Source organism: Pteropus medius, unplaced genomic scaffold, assembly GCF_902729225.1.
Source record: "Pteropus medius unplaced genomic scaffold, Ma_sr-lr_union100, whole genome shotgun sequence".
NCBI classification, from domain to species: Eukaryota; Metazoa; Chordata; class Mammalia; order Chiroptera; family Pteropodidae; genus Pteropus; species Pteropus medius.
In genome coordinates, this window is record NW_024349796.1 from 11749795 (window position 1) to 11763624 (window position 13830).

The 13830-nt window shown below is 37.3% G+C and overlaps 1 protein-coding gene across 1 annotated transcript in view; it reads right to left on the minus strand.

The window, feature by feature from the left end:
* The window catches only part of USH2A (usherin), a 576091-nt gene that overhangs the window by 126674 nt on the left and 435587 nt on the right, over window positions 1-13830 (minus strand). The window contains 3 exon segments of the mRNA XM_039883360.1: window positions 2848-3069; window positions 7144-7312; window positions 10295-10493. Of these exon segments, the coding sequence (XP_039739294.1) occupies window positions 2848-3069; window positions 7144-7312; window positions 10295-10493 (590 nt within the window).

Consider the following 13830-nt stretch of genomic DNA (forward strand, 5'->3'; position numbering starts at 1 on the left):
TCCCCAGGCCATACTCTGAGTCACCAACCTCAGAGCCTAGCGCGCACACACAGTACCCTTTCTTCTAATTCTGGCATGCGTGTGGTGTGCAGTCAAAGGGCAGGTTTTATCATTTTTTTTCCTGGTCATCCAGAAAATGTTTGCAACTTGGTAGTTACATGATACTGGGCTCACTCATCTGACTTGATAAACGCTGAAGTGGTTTGGGTCAGAGAGTATTCAGTGCTTGTCCAGGTGTCAGAAGGCTCAGACAGGTTAAGAGCGTGGACTCCATAGCCATTTCGATACAGTTAGAATCTCTTCTTAGCCACATTGTCAAGAGATTCATGGGCAAATCTCCCAGCCTCCCTTGCATGTAGGTGCCGACAGACAGATGAGTACTAGTCAATGAAATGTGAATAATACTATTAGCTATTTCTAAACCTGGCCAATAAAATAACATGCACACACGTTATTCCACGCTTTTCCCCACTTCTAGCTGCAAGAATGGATATGTAGCACATAGGACTCAGCCTGGTAAATAGTGAACATGAAATTGCGTCTTCTTCTTTTCTTTTCTTCTCCTTCCTCCTCCTCCTCCTCCCTCCTCCTCCTCCTTCTTGTATTTTGCCCCCTGAACACTGGGTACATCTTTTAGCAAATAAGCAGTGTCTCGGAGATCCTTGACTGGGCTGGATTCCCTGATGGGACTTTAGTTATCTTTAGAATGCTAACAATCCCTGAAAAAGCTATGTGTCCACACTAGCCTCCTGTTTATTATATGATTTAATGTATCATTCATTCTCAAAGAAGATTTTGAGGGGTTGGATTCTGTTTTCATTTCTTTGTTTTAGCTGGCAAAGTCAACTTTCTTGTTAGCTTATAGCACAGATCCAGGAGCCCTGGGTCATCACTGAAGGAAATGCTTTAATTTCTGGGGTCACTGAAAACGTCCTAATGGAAACCTAATTCTGTTGGATGTAGAACGACCATGCTCCATCGCTATGGTCTGGGCAGAGGGAAGGGCTGGCATTCCATCACTTATTAGTCGCAGGGTGAGATTTACCCCAAAGCTAATGAAGTTTGAGCTTCAGGGCCCTTTGCTCGCATAAGTCTCTTCCAAGGCAAGTGTGCAATTTTATAAAAATTGCAAATGCATTACATTTGAGTATAATTTCTTATGGCCACTGTCTCTTGCCCCTTTAACTGGCCCTCTGTCATATGTGTCCTCATATTGATTGAAATTGGAGTGACCATGGATATTTTTGGAATCTAACCAAGGAAAAGTTGAGTTGGGAAATTATTTGGTTTGGCTTAGTACCTATGTGTATATAAGTTCAGTCACTTCCATAGAAAAGTTGGTAAGGCTTGAATATGCCATTTTAACTGTAACGTGGAAAGTTAAGGAATATGAGGAATTACAGACTTGTAGTTTGGATGCATATAACAAAGAGAAAGATCAGATAAATGAACGTAGTATGAAACAAAAGCTGTAAAAATGAACAACAAAATCAAGTGAAATTTCTGACATTAAGAGGAGAATTGTAACAATAAATTTTAAATCATACCAAAAGTAGTAAACCATTCAAAGAATATGATGAATTAAGGATCTAAGCAATGCACAGACAATTTGATTATTTGATAATACAAATTATGAAGAGAAGTAACTCATAAATATATTCGAAAAATGTTTACTTCTCGCTAATTTATAATAGGGGCATCTATGATAATACACAACTCAAATTTTGTCATAAAGATATCATGAAAAACTGATTAATGATGTCAATTCAGCAAATATTTAAGATAAGTCACTGCAAATCACCTTAAGAAAACTCAAAATGCCCTTAAGTCTTAGACTCCTGGTAGATACCTCTCCATATCTGACAACAATCTTAAGTATTTACATGATAATGAGTTGCGAAGCTTAAAGTTACTTTTCTAAACTTGAAATAATTAAAAAGTGTTTTGGTTAACCATGTGACAGGAAAGAATGAATGATCTTTCTATTCTCTCTATAGATAAGTACGGTGCAAAGCCATTGTTGTATGAGGAGATGATCAAAGGCTACAAGTTAAACCTGCTGGGGAAAAATGCAGAGGGGTGTCGGAAGTTACACAATCCAAGTATAGTGTTTTTAGAACAGTGGGATTTGCTAGGTATTTTTTTTTTTTTAGATTTGTAATTTTTGAAATTTATTTCTTCCTTCTAAATAAAAAAATATTATGGTTTTGTCTTGTCCTCATCATTTTGTTTTCTTTTCTTAAAGAGAATCTCCCAAGTTGTATAACTTTCAGGCACTCAAAAATGCAGGTCTGACTTACTGTGTAATCTTGAGCAAGTGTCTAATCTCTGTGCCTCAGTCTCCTCATTTTTCTGACATGGATAATAATGGTATCTACCTTATAAGATTAGCTGAGGTAATAATGTACAAAATACTAGGCATAGTCCCTGTTAGATTCTAAGTACTCAATCAATGATGATGATTGCTATTAATATTAATGTTAACAATAGCTGTAGACAAATAAGGAACTAAAAAATTATGGCACACTATCATCAATAATAATGTTGCATATTGTTAGTATTTACTAAGAAATATTCTCTTGTTCTAGAACCAGTGTATTCGTGGTGTCTGTTTTCTGGTGGACATAATACTTTTAAGAAAAGTTTGAATCTGTTTTTGTGAATTGCATTACATGCACATCAAAAATATGAGATTATGTTTTTATTTGTTGTACAATATGTACCTAATTGTTGCAAAAGACATAATTAACGTGAGCTTTGATGACTTTGTTTTATGTCGAGGGCAAATTTCTCAGCCTCTCTGCTGCTCAGATTCTCCCTCTACTGAGAGGTAGACAAGGGCCCCACCTGGAAGGCGACCGTAGACCACGCCCTCCTCCTCTCCGCCGCAGCACTCCAGGTCTCTGCTCACAAGCTGTCCACCACAGCACTGCCGGCCACGCCCGTCGTGGAGCTTCCCCGCACAGCAGATCTGGTTTCCGGAGGTGGAGTACGGCATTCGGCCACAGCAGGAGTCGCCGATGCCAGTGGAAACCCGATTGTGCTGCTCATCTGGACAGCATACTTCACCTGCCAATTTCGGACAATAACCATCACTGCATGAGTTTAAAAAATATGCTTTGACTCACAACTAAATTTTATCACAATGTCTTGCACATGCCAACTGGTTGAGAGGATTACTAGAAAGGATACCGTCATATTGGAGTTGCAAAACCCCTATAAGACTTCAAAATTTTTGCATTAATGATGTATAAACATGTTGATCTATTCACATATACACACGCCAGCTGAGACATAAAGCTATATTGTCTCTTTCCGGTAAAACTGACTTATTTTGGATGCAGAGTTCCTTCCATGAATTTTAATACAAAATAATTTCATCACCCCCAAAACACTTTTGCATGCGATCCCTTTATGGGTCACACTCTCCCCACACCATTCCCTTCGACAGTCACTGATTTGTCCTCCATCCCTACAGCTTGTCTTTTCACGTGTGTCCTATCAGTGGAATGTCACAGTGTGTAACTTTTGGAGGTCAGATTCTTTCACTCAGTATAATGCCTCCTTGGTATGATGTCTCAACAGTCTGTTCCTTTGGGTTGAAGGGTAATAGTCCTTCGTGCAGACGTTCCACAGTTTGTCCATCTGTCCACTGAGGGACACTGGAGCTGTTTCTAATTTTTGGCAATTATGAATTGAACTGCTATAAATGTCTGTGTGCTGGATTTTGTTTACATGTTAAGTTTTCATTTCTCTAGAAAAAAAATACCCAGGAGTACACCAAGAAAGACTCAGTTTTCTGCCAAGATGAATTCCTAGAGTGCAGGGGGCAGTTGCCTTAGCCAATAACCTGAAAGGGCCCTATAATTAGAAGAGAACTAAGTAAAATTTTCATGATGATTCTACTCAAGGCCCATGGAAAGGAGAAATGAGCTTACCGTGAACAGCAAAATTACTTTATGTTACATTCCTGTGGGTAATGGGTTTCTCCTGTTTGGCCAGAAATATAGTTGCCATATTTCTTAAATCTTTACAGCTAGAGAACAGTGCCCCTTGTTGGCAAACTTTAACATAACGTGTCACACAGGCCAGGGGCAGCGTCAGTTAAGTGAAACATCACTTAGTACAAAGGCAAGCTCAGAGGAAACACAGGGTACACACATCTACAGTGGGGACGACCGGCACTTTTTTAAAGCCACTTTTGAGTAGAACAAATATTAATTGGTTTGGATATTTTAGCCATATTTCCCTGAATCCCTCAGAATCTTATTCAGTTACTGACAAAAATAAGGGCTTCATAAAAAAAGATGTGGATTATATCAATGAGAAGTAAAGCCGATTTTGTCCCCCACAAAAAAGGGCTATTAGACATAAGATACAAGGATCAGTCACCTTCTCATTAACCTCTCAAAATGAATCTATTTCACGACAGGCTTGAAAATGTTTTCTCTCTCAAAGCCACCAAGCAGTCTTAACTGTTAATTGTTATTCTTCCCAAAGAACGACCCACATTAGCATTTAGCTCGAGGTCATTAGCATATTTATAAAAAGGAGGGGGGTGCAGTGAGCATTCTTTTCTCTGCTGCTCTTTGTTTTTGGGCATTACGGAGGAAAGTTGTGAGAAAAAAAAAATGAAGTAGATATTATTAACCAATGTTTCAGACTTATCTATAAATAACAAAATGCTGAGAACCCGCCACAGCCTTGAACTGGCAGACTACTTGGTGACTCTGAATTACATTTGGATGCAAGATGGTCTGGGGTCACTGTGCATTCTTTCTTGAGGTGGCAGTGATACATCAGTTAACGGAAGACCACTGGCTGAGGACAGAGGTCCCGGTACAATCTCTTCTCTTAGGTACACAGAGATTAATGATGGCAGCGAAACACTCTTGTTGATTATCCCATGAGACGGCATTTTTTTTTTTTTTTTACTTGACACCATGGTAAGGCATTCTAATACTGTGAAGAACTACTTAAAATACATCCAAATGTGGGCCATGTTCAACAGTTTGGTAGATATCGAAATCTTGATGTCTGAGTGAGCATGTGCCAATATGCATATAGGGAGTTTTTAAAAATTCTTGTTTTAAAAATTACTTATTAAAAAGTTTTATGTATTATCAATAAATGACTTTTGGACTTCCATGGTTTATTTCGTTTTTAGGAAAAAAATGTTAATTTTTTTTGGGGGGGAATGGAACTAAATAGGTTGTTCTCTTAGTTCAAAATCTAAACTTTTTTAGGGCTGAGAAAGGTGACAGGCAAACCTCCTAAGTGTTATCAGCAGTGATATATGCAACCACGTATTTTTCACCAATTTTAAAAGATAGAGGATATTTTTCAGAGTTTGAACAGTTACTTGTAAATCACAACTTACCAAAAATTGTATTGAGACTTAGAAATGGAAACACTATTAGTTTTAGCTAAACTTCAAGAAAAGCCTAGTATGTTCTTTTGGTCTAAAGAAGGAAAAGGTGGGACAACAGAAAATTTCCATCTCATCTGTGTAATTATAATATTTAAGGCACGTTTTTGAAGGGGAGGGAAGATATGAACTATAGTTAAAAACTTCTACAGTATAAATTATTTTGAAAGACCAAAGCATTTAACGGTATTTGATTAGTTGCTAACACTATGATTTGTAGTACACAGAAGTTAACACTTTTCTACAAAATCCTATTTCTATCACCGTTGTGTTTACTTCCTTGGAAAATCAAGTTGATTACATTATTTAATTATAAAAGAATTTTTTTGCGTGTGAGAATCAGAGATAAGAGTACTGCTATGAAGACAGATTTTTCTATTAAGTTTAAGGAACAATGATGAAGAATAGAAGATTTTTGCCTTGAATAAACTTGCAAAGTATCTAATCACCTCGCCTTCCCTTTTGTTCCGTTGTTTTTGCAAAGAGATAATGATTGAGACTATGTCTCATTTTACATACCTGGGCTGCTATATTTATACCAGACACAGGGTGTATATACTGAACAACACCTGAATTAACTAGATGTTCGGCATAAATGTTACGTTGAACTATGTATCTCTAAGCGTTCGGCTTTCCCTTGCCGTCCACTTAGGTATCTTCTCTCTCCTTCATATCCATTGTCTGTACTTTTAGAGAAGACATAGGCATTAAACTTAGGTGGTAGGAAAAAAGTTTGTATTCTCGGTGGCTTTTCCATGATAGAAAGCAGTATTAAGCAGTATTAAGATTTCTGGAGGTCTGGAATAGGCATTTAAGAAATGACGTTAGCACATAACGACATGTTTGGGTTATGAGACTAGTATAGTACACACAAGAGCATGGATTTCGCAGTGACGCACCAAAATAAATTTGCATGTCAGCTCTTTCACGCCCACCTGCATGAGTCTGGGTATGTTATGATCCTCCCTGAACCTCTTTCCTTCTTTGTAAACTGAAGATAAAATACCAATCTCCTACAGCTGTGAAAAACATAGGAGGTATCCTATGTAAAACTCTTAATACAGAGCTTGTCATAGACTTGTTTTATAAATACCAATTTATATTACTTTAATTCTCCATTATATTCACTGGACATAGTTTTGTGTAGCTGAAATTTGGAAAATCCAGTCGTCTGATAAACAGAAGGGGAAAACATGGTGAAGAGGGAAAAATCCACGTTTGCTGCTCTTTGCTACATCCCTCCTTCCACTCCCCGCCTGTAGCAGTTAGGGGGGCTGACAGCGGACTAGTCTCAGATAACCGGGCTGTGGGGTTCTAACCCATCCAGGAACAACGCACGTGTCATTCAGAACAGACGTGGAGGAAACGCAGAGCGGCGTCATGGCGTGGGACACTTAGAAGTTCACAGGGTGGACTGTAAAAGTATTAAGCCATGGAATAAAGTCCCGAAATAAAGGGAGCTCTCCAGCTCTTCGGATTTGCTTCCGTAGGCAGTAGACGCTCGGAGCCCCTCGCATTCCCTCTGTTTTGAACCCAGCCTTGCTTACAGTTCGACAAAGCTGAAAGGAGAGAAATGATATTCACAGCCTAGTCCCTGGCCGTGTGTGAGTGAGCGGTTCGCTTTTCGTGGGGAAGGTGCTTGCCATCGTTCATGGGCATGTGTTTGCTTTTTCCGGTTCCCGAGATGACCAGGCCCAGCCGGACACGACCCTCACCTGGCAGAATTCTGACGTAATACCCAGAGCAGCACTGATGGTTGGGCTGTGCCTCTCGTATTCTGCCACCGCAACAAACGCCAGTCGAATTCGACACGTCGGGGACGTACTTGTCTTCGCAACAGCGGAGCCCAGGCTGGCGGTCGTGGAGAACTCCGTCACAGCAAACCTGAAGGTTGGGAATCAGGTTTGAAACGATACCGGTTTAATTACGAATATTATATCACCATGCCTTATATAAGTATTTTCTAATAAGTCCTTGATATGAGACCAAATGTAGCCTTTTTCTGATAAAAATTCAAACACTTAAAAAATACATTTTGTCAGCATCATTCAAATCCTATAAATGCTATTTCATACAATGTGGCTTTTTAGCCTTCGACCATGTTTTGTGCTCTATTCCAATATTCTATAAATGTGAATTATCTTTTGAATGTCAGTACGTCCAATGTAAAGATGATTTAGAATTATAAATGAATAATGTCCTTCATATATGTTTTTGATTTAACAGTTGTTTAATGTGAAAACGCCAAGCCTATGGAAAGCTGTCTCTCGCTGATTTTTTAAAAAAATAAGTTGCTTATTTTCTTACATTTTATATGATCACTTATTTATGAGCCCAATCTTCACACAAGAATCTTAACAGAGTCCAACATATATACATATATACATTTATATATATATTCATATATATAAATATAGAATCTCACATTAAAAAAAGGAAATTTATATGGAAATTAATTTTCAAAAGCCCTTGGAACAATGTGTTTTTGCCAGGAGCTGTGGGAGAAATCATGTGCTTGAACAATCAAATAATTATTTTCATGCTCGCTTGAGGTCTGAGAGACTGACACTCTATATAACAAATGAAACACTGAACAGTTGCCTAAACGCAGCCTTAGAACCTATACTCGGCATGTTACATCGATTAGATATATGCTTCCGTGGTAGGCAAAATCAACCACTGTTTAAGAGGTGCTTCTTTCTCCTTTCTGCTCATCGCTACTTCCAGCCAGCACCAACATCTGAATCAAGCTCGACGTAAGATCAGTAGAATGCGGAATCTCTGTCTTCGAAAGGGCCTCTAGCTTAGGACTTCATTCATTTTTCAAAAGTTACTGGATAGCAAAGAAAAAGGGCCCTTAAGTTTAGTCTGCCCCCGTGCTTCCTCAGGGAGCCCTGTTAAATGAACTGTAATTCATTTTCTCTGCTGTTTAGTTCTTATCAACGAAAACTTAAAATTACTTTAATGCCAAGGATTAAACTGGGCAACTACTCCCTTTGATGCCATATTCTGTGTCAAGGATAAGTTTTTAAATTATGCCCTGTTTTTAAGAGTGAAGCAAAAAAATCTTCTCTATGTGTTTACCTGGGATTTAGGAATGCTGGCCGTATCTGCTTTCAGGGTAAAAACAACACCTCCCTCCCTCTTGCTTTATGACAGTGACCTAAGCCTTGCTCTTCGTTGTATGGTCTGAAAGCATTCATCAGTGTCTCGTTCGCATATCGTGTATCCGGACACTTTCCTTCATGAAGCTTCTCTAGTACTCGCCGTCTTCTTTGGACATTTTCATTTGAATCTTTATTTAGCGATGGGCCGTTAGGACAGTTCACTTCCATGCGTTCGTTATCAGTGCCATTCTCAGGCTGCTCCAGTCACATGAAACTTGTGCCTTTCTTCTAATCCATTCTGGTTTAGATCATCGACGGACCCCCAAGGGGACATTTTCCAAGCAATTATTTCTCTTGGGAGGTCTCCCCTTAATAGACTATTTCTTAATCTTCTACTTCGGTCTTCAAGGTAGTTGTATCAGAAAATGTACATGAACATTTCAATCACTTGAGCTAATATTCACACAGGGAGCCTCTCCCTTGCTCTGTGGCTTCCCACAGTCATTTAGTAATCTAGTGATTCTCCAAGTATGGTCCCTGGACCAGAGGCGGAGACATCGGCGGGGAATATGTTGCAAAGGCAAATTCTCACACCCCGTCCTGACTCACTGAATCCAAGTCTCTGGGGGTAGGACCTCCTCCTAATGTTTTAGTCACGATGTCTCTTTTCTAACTTTCTCCAACCCCTAATGCAGGAAATACATATTTCCTGCATGAACCCCAAATCGAAATTTACACTTTTTTGGTTTTGAGATTTTCATTGACTTCATTTATTCTTTTACTGACAATACCTGTGTGTGTCTATAATCTTTAACATACAAATAAGACCTTTTTTAATGCATCAAAGTTTTCTTTCTTTCTCCTAGAGAATGTTTTTAATGAGAAAATTTATTCCCGCATTTTTCCTCCAAGAAATCATAAATTTAATTTCATTTTATGAAAGTATGTTCATTGGACAGTACCTATTTAATGGCCTAAAATGATGTAAAACTTAGGCATAATGACAACTCTGGGGCTTAAGTGTCAAAAAATAAGATAGTTCATAACTGCTAGTTTTATAACATATCTTAGATGATAACTAATACTTAGCCAATGTCAGCCGTAATAATTTGTGTTTTGATCCATAATCCTTCAACGACTCACTTTCTTAATTACCGTGTCCTTTTGCAGCAAACCTTTTGAATTTAGTAGTAGCTTTAGTCATTAAATGTGCGATGTTGTTGATAAATAGGAACATTATTTCATTATATGAAATCCTACCTTCGAACGAAGAATCTTCTGCATCGTTTGTCAATAAAAGCCATTTACGAACTCCTCTGTCTGGCTGTACTATTGATCTGATTCCTAAACTACAACTAATATGAACATTAATCTGCAAATGGCCATAATTTTAAAATATTTCTGACAAACTATGAAAGGTCCTGTTCACAGTTACTCATCAGTGTCATGTAAACAAACACCCACTTGTAGCTGAATGGATTAGTTGTAAAGAAAATTCAAGTCGCTCCATCGAATACAAATTCAGGAGGTTCCTTACTATTTCAATAAACTAATATTTCCTGTGAAGATGATGAAAAATGAAAAGGCTAGAATGCTCATGAAGATGATAGAATTTTTATAAGCATCCTTTCTTTTCCATGGGGTCTTGATAGACTACTAGAAATATTGATCATGATAAATCGTGGTTTAAGAAGCAAGTGATTTCACCTGGAGTGTTTAGTGAGAAAAACATGTCACTGACTAGTTTGAAAAGATTCACCTTAGCTTCAGGAGAATAACACCTGTGTCCACAGACAGTTTCAGATTTTTGACACGTCACTGCCATGCAGAACTCAGCGCCGTGGTCCTTTACTAACTTCTGGGTTGTAGGGCATGGGTGCCATGTTTTCCGTAAAAGATCATATCCAAGAATGATGCCATTTGGTTTCCCTGGAGACTTCCAATCAATCTGAAGGGATCTGTAACAGACAGGATAATTAATACTTTTGGAAAGATAACATTTAATATCGCTGCCTATCAACCTCATGTACTTTTCAATTAATCGTCCAGACTGGTCAAAAGGCCTATTTCTAATTAAAAAGCTGCAGCAAAGACTACATATATATTAATATATACATACACACACATGTATATATTCTACTATCGTATAACATGTTTTGAAAATCGATCGAAACTAGTTAAGCTTTTTGGGAGAGTAATGCATGACATCAGTCCAGTGGTCTTCTACCTCAGATTTCAGAAACGAGAAGAAACTGTATTATTTGTGGCTAATCAGGTAAATCAACATAAAGTTTTGGTTTGATAAGTAACAGTAAGACACAAGTAACATGACTTGGTAAATAGGGTGGAAATTAGAAGGCGTGGCAGACCTAATCCCTACTGATAGTCACCTTCTCCTTTCCTTTTTTCCTCACATCTAGGACTAGTGATGTGACACGGAGCTGCTCGAAGAGATGAAATTAGGAGACTGACATGGGATTCCTACACGGTTCCTAGGAAATTTTAGCTTTCGTGACACAGCTGTCACCTTTCCTATTCTTTCTTCCTGCGAAACATAATCTCTAGAACTTCAGCCATCATTCTGCAGCCATTTAAGACCATAAGAACCCAAAGATGCTGCCATGATATTTGGTATAGCTGAACCAAGACCAATAATAACCGACCTCTGGAAATACATACTTTACCCTCTGTTGTTGGTCTTTTGCCGTTTGTAGCCAAAATAAATGTCCAAACTGATAAAAATCTTTACCAATTGATAAAACTCATAAACTTCAACTACATTTTGCTTGGACATATCTTAATTTTTGACTCACAGGAACAGTTCTATGTCTATAATAATTCTTTAAATATCATGGTCGCATATGTTTGTGGCCAGAAATAGAAGAAATGGAGATTCCCATAACAAATCCTGTTCTACATCTTCATGTGTTTAAAGATGTTTGATTTTTTTAAAAAATAAGCTATGATTTTGTTCTACATATGGGTATACATTTGGGGGAGGGGCTGATGTGCAATGAGGGCACAACATCTGACCAAAACTTTACTACATTTTCAATGATTAATATTTCATTTGCTGTAGCAAATGAGATCATAACATAAAGCTGTTCACAGAGGAATTAACCCTGAATAAAATGACTCACTCTCAGGTTAATGTTATAGAACTTTAATTCTGTTCTTAGGTCTATTTGCCAGAATCATACAGCCTAGATGACATATCCGTACTATCTTTAGTGTTTTTTTTTTTTTTTTAATAAGCTCTATAAACAAGAAGTAGTTAAAGCTTCTAATAAAACCCCAGAGATATGGACATGGAATAGTCTTGCATTTAGCATGTCAAGAAAAGTCTATTATTTGCAAAACACTAGGTAAATATAAACTAATAATTATTTCTGTTCTTACTGTTTTCAGAAAAAGAGGGTGGAATTCTGACATTTGAAATTAACTCCATTTGTATAATTCTAGAAATTTCCACCATAACAAGTAACCAACTAGTCACAAACAGTTAAGACTACCTTTACTTATAAAACATTTCAGTAGGTATTCTGGAGGAGAGTACAAATGAGCTTAGTCGCTACACCTGAAAGATCATACAATAAAAATCTCACAATAATTTATATTGACCACTTTTCTGTCATTGCATGAAATCATATTTTATCATACCTTTCATTTTAAGGAGAAATATATCTTTATAGACCAAATGACTGGGCCCCGTCTTAATTCCATGTGACATCATGTATTAGGAATTCAATTAAGCCCAAACATTTACATTAAAAAGAAGCAGTCAAGATAAACCCTGACACTTTAATAGACTGATTTTCAAGAAAAGAAAATTATTATTTCATTTTCTTGTGGGTACAAACAGAACACACTCACTAAATGACTCGGCAGATAGGAAATGTCACCTACAAGAGAACAGTTTCATAAGTGATTTGTTTAGCCACCATTATTATTCTAAGATCTTTATCCAACTCTCAAAAATTAATTTCACATTTTGTAGATACCTCTTCTGTATTCACTGCATAATCAACTACAGAAAAGACTACATTTAAGTGACATTCAAAGGTCCGACTTGCCCACCGAAGCTGGTGAATTAGTGGAGTCTAGAAACCACACGGAAAACGCCACGCCGTTATGACTTGTCTCTTTTGCACAGCCGGACTGATGTGAGACCATCTACACCTTGAGCAAAACCACAGACAATTTTGCTTTTGAAGATGAAATGAAATTTGAAAATCACTGAGAAATATGCACTATTATTAACTAACAAATGAGGGCTTCACTTTGATGTTTAAGGGTAAAATAGAGGAAACATTCTGAAACTATAGGAATGGATGTTAAATATTGGGAAAGAGGCTCAAGCACACAGACCAATAAAGACTGTAGCTTGTGCAGAAACAGGAAACAGACTGTGAGTCCTCCAATAAATATGTTCTGGGGTAGATTTGTTCATAAAGTGATGATTAGTTTATTTAGCTCTCAGAGCACTAGGGCCTGAAATTTAAGCTACCTTAATAAAGATTCCGATTTTAGTACACAGATTGAGTGTATGGACATTCTAGTTGGAGCTATTTCCTTTTAATTCTGTCATATCATTCGAATTACTATTCTACTTCTGTGACTGCTATATACTACTACAGCCACCACCACAATGATTGTCACTTATAATTATTATTTCGAGAAGCACCAACCAACACTGAAGATAGAAAGGAGTATAGGAAAATCATTTCTTCACCACCTATCTTTATACAGGTGAATATTAAAATGATGTAGGTCAGAAAGAATTTTTATGAAGAGTTAAGGTTCTCACTGGCATTCTCTAACATTTTGTTCTAATATTTTATTATCGTTTTGTCAAAATGTTCTTGTTTGGGCCAAAGGAAAACATCTTCATATACCATAAGATATCAATCTAAATTATTATAAACAGCTCCAGGTTCCTTGATCATGTTTACACAGGCTGTTTTTTTCCCCTTTCTATGCAACTTGGTTATTTTTATCAATAATTTGTGTAATACTCAAGTTTTCAATGCTATTCTAGACTGTTGTTATTGAAACTCATCAGAACATTTTTAATATAAGACAAAATATAACAGAATAAAAACATTAATTTTCTGCTCTCAAATTAAGTCACTGAATATTTAGTTATCTACTAGAATGTTTGGCATAGCTTATAGTAGGTAAAAAGTCAAGACAAAACCTGTGTCTGAGTAATAGGGGATGTAAATCACACATATATTAAGGAGGTAAATGTTATATAGTGATGTAGAATCAAGAGCTTAGATGTATAGCTCAGGC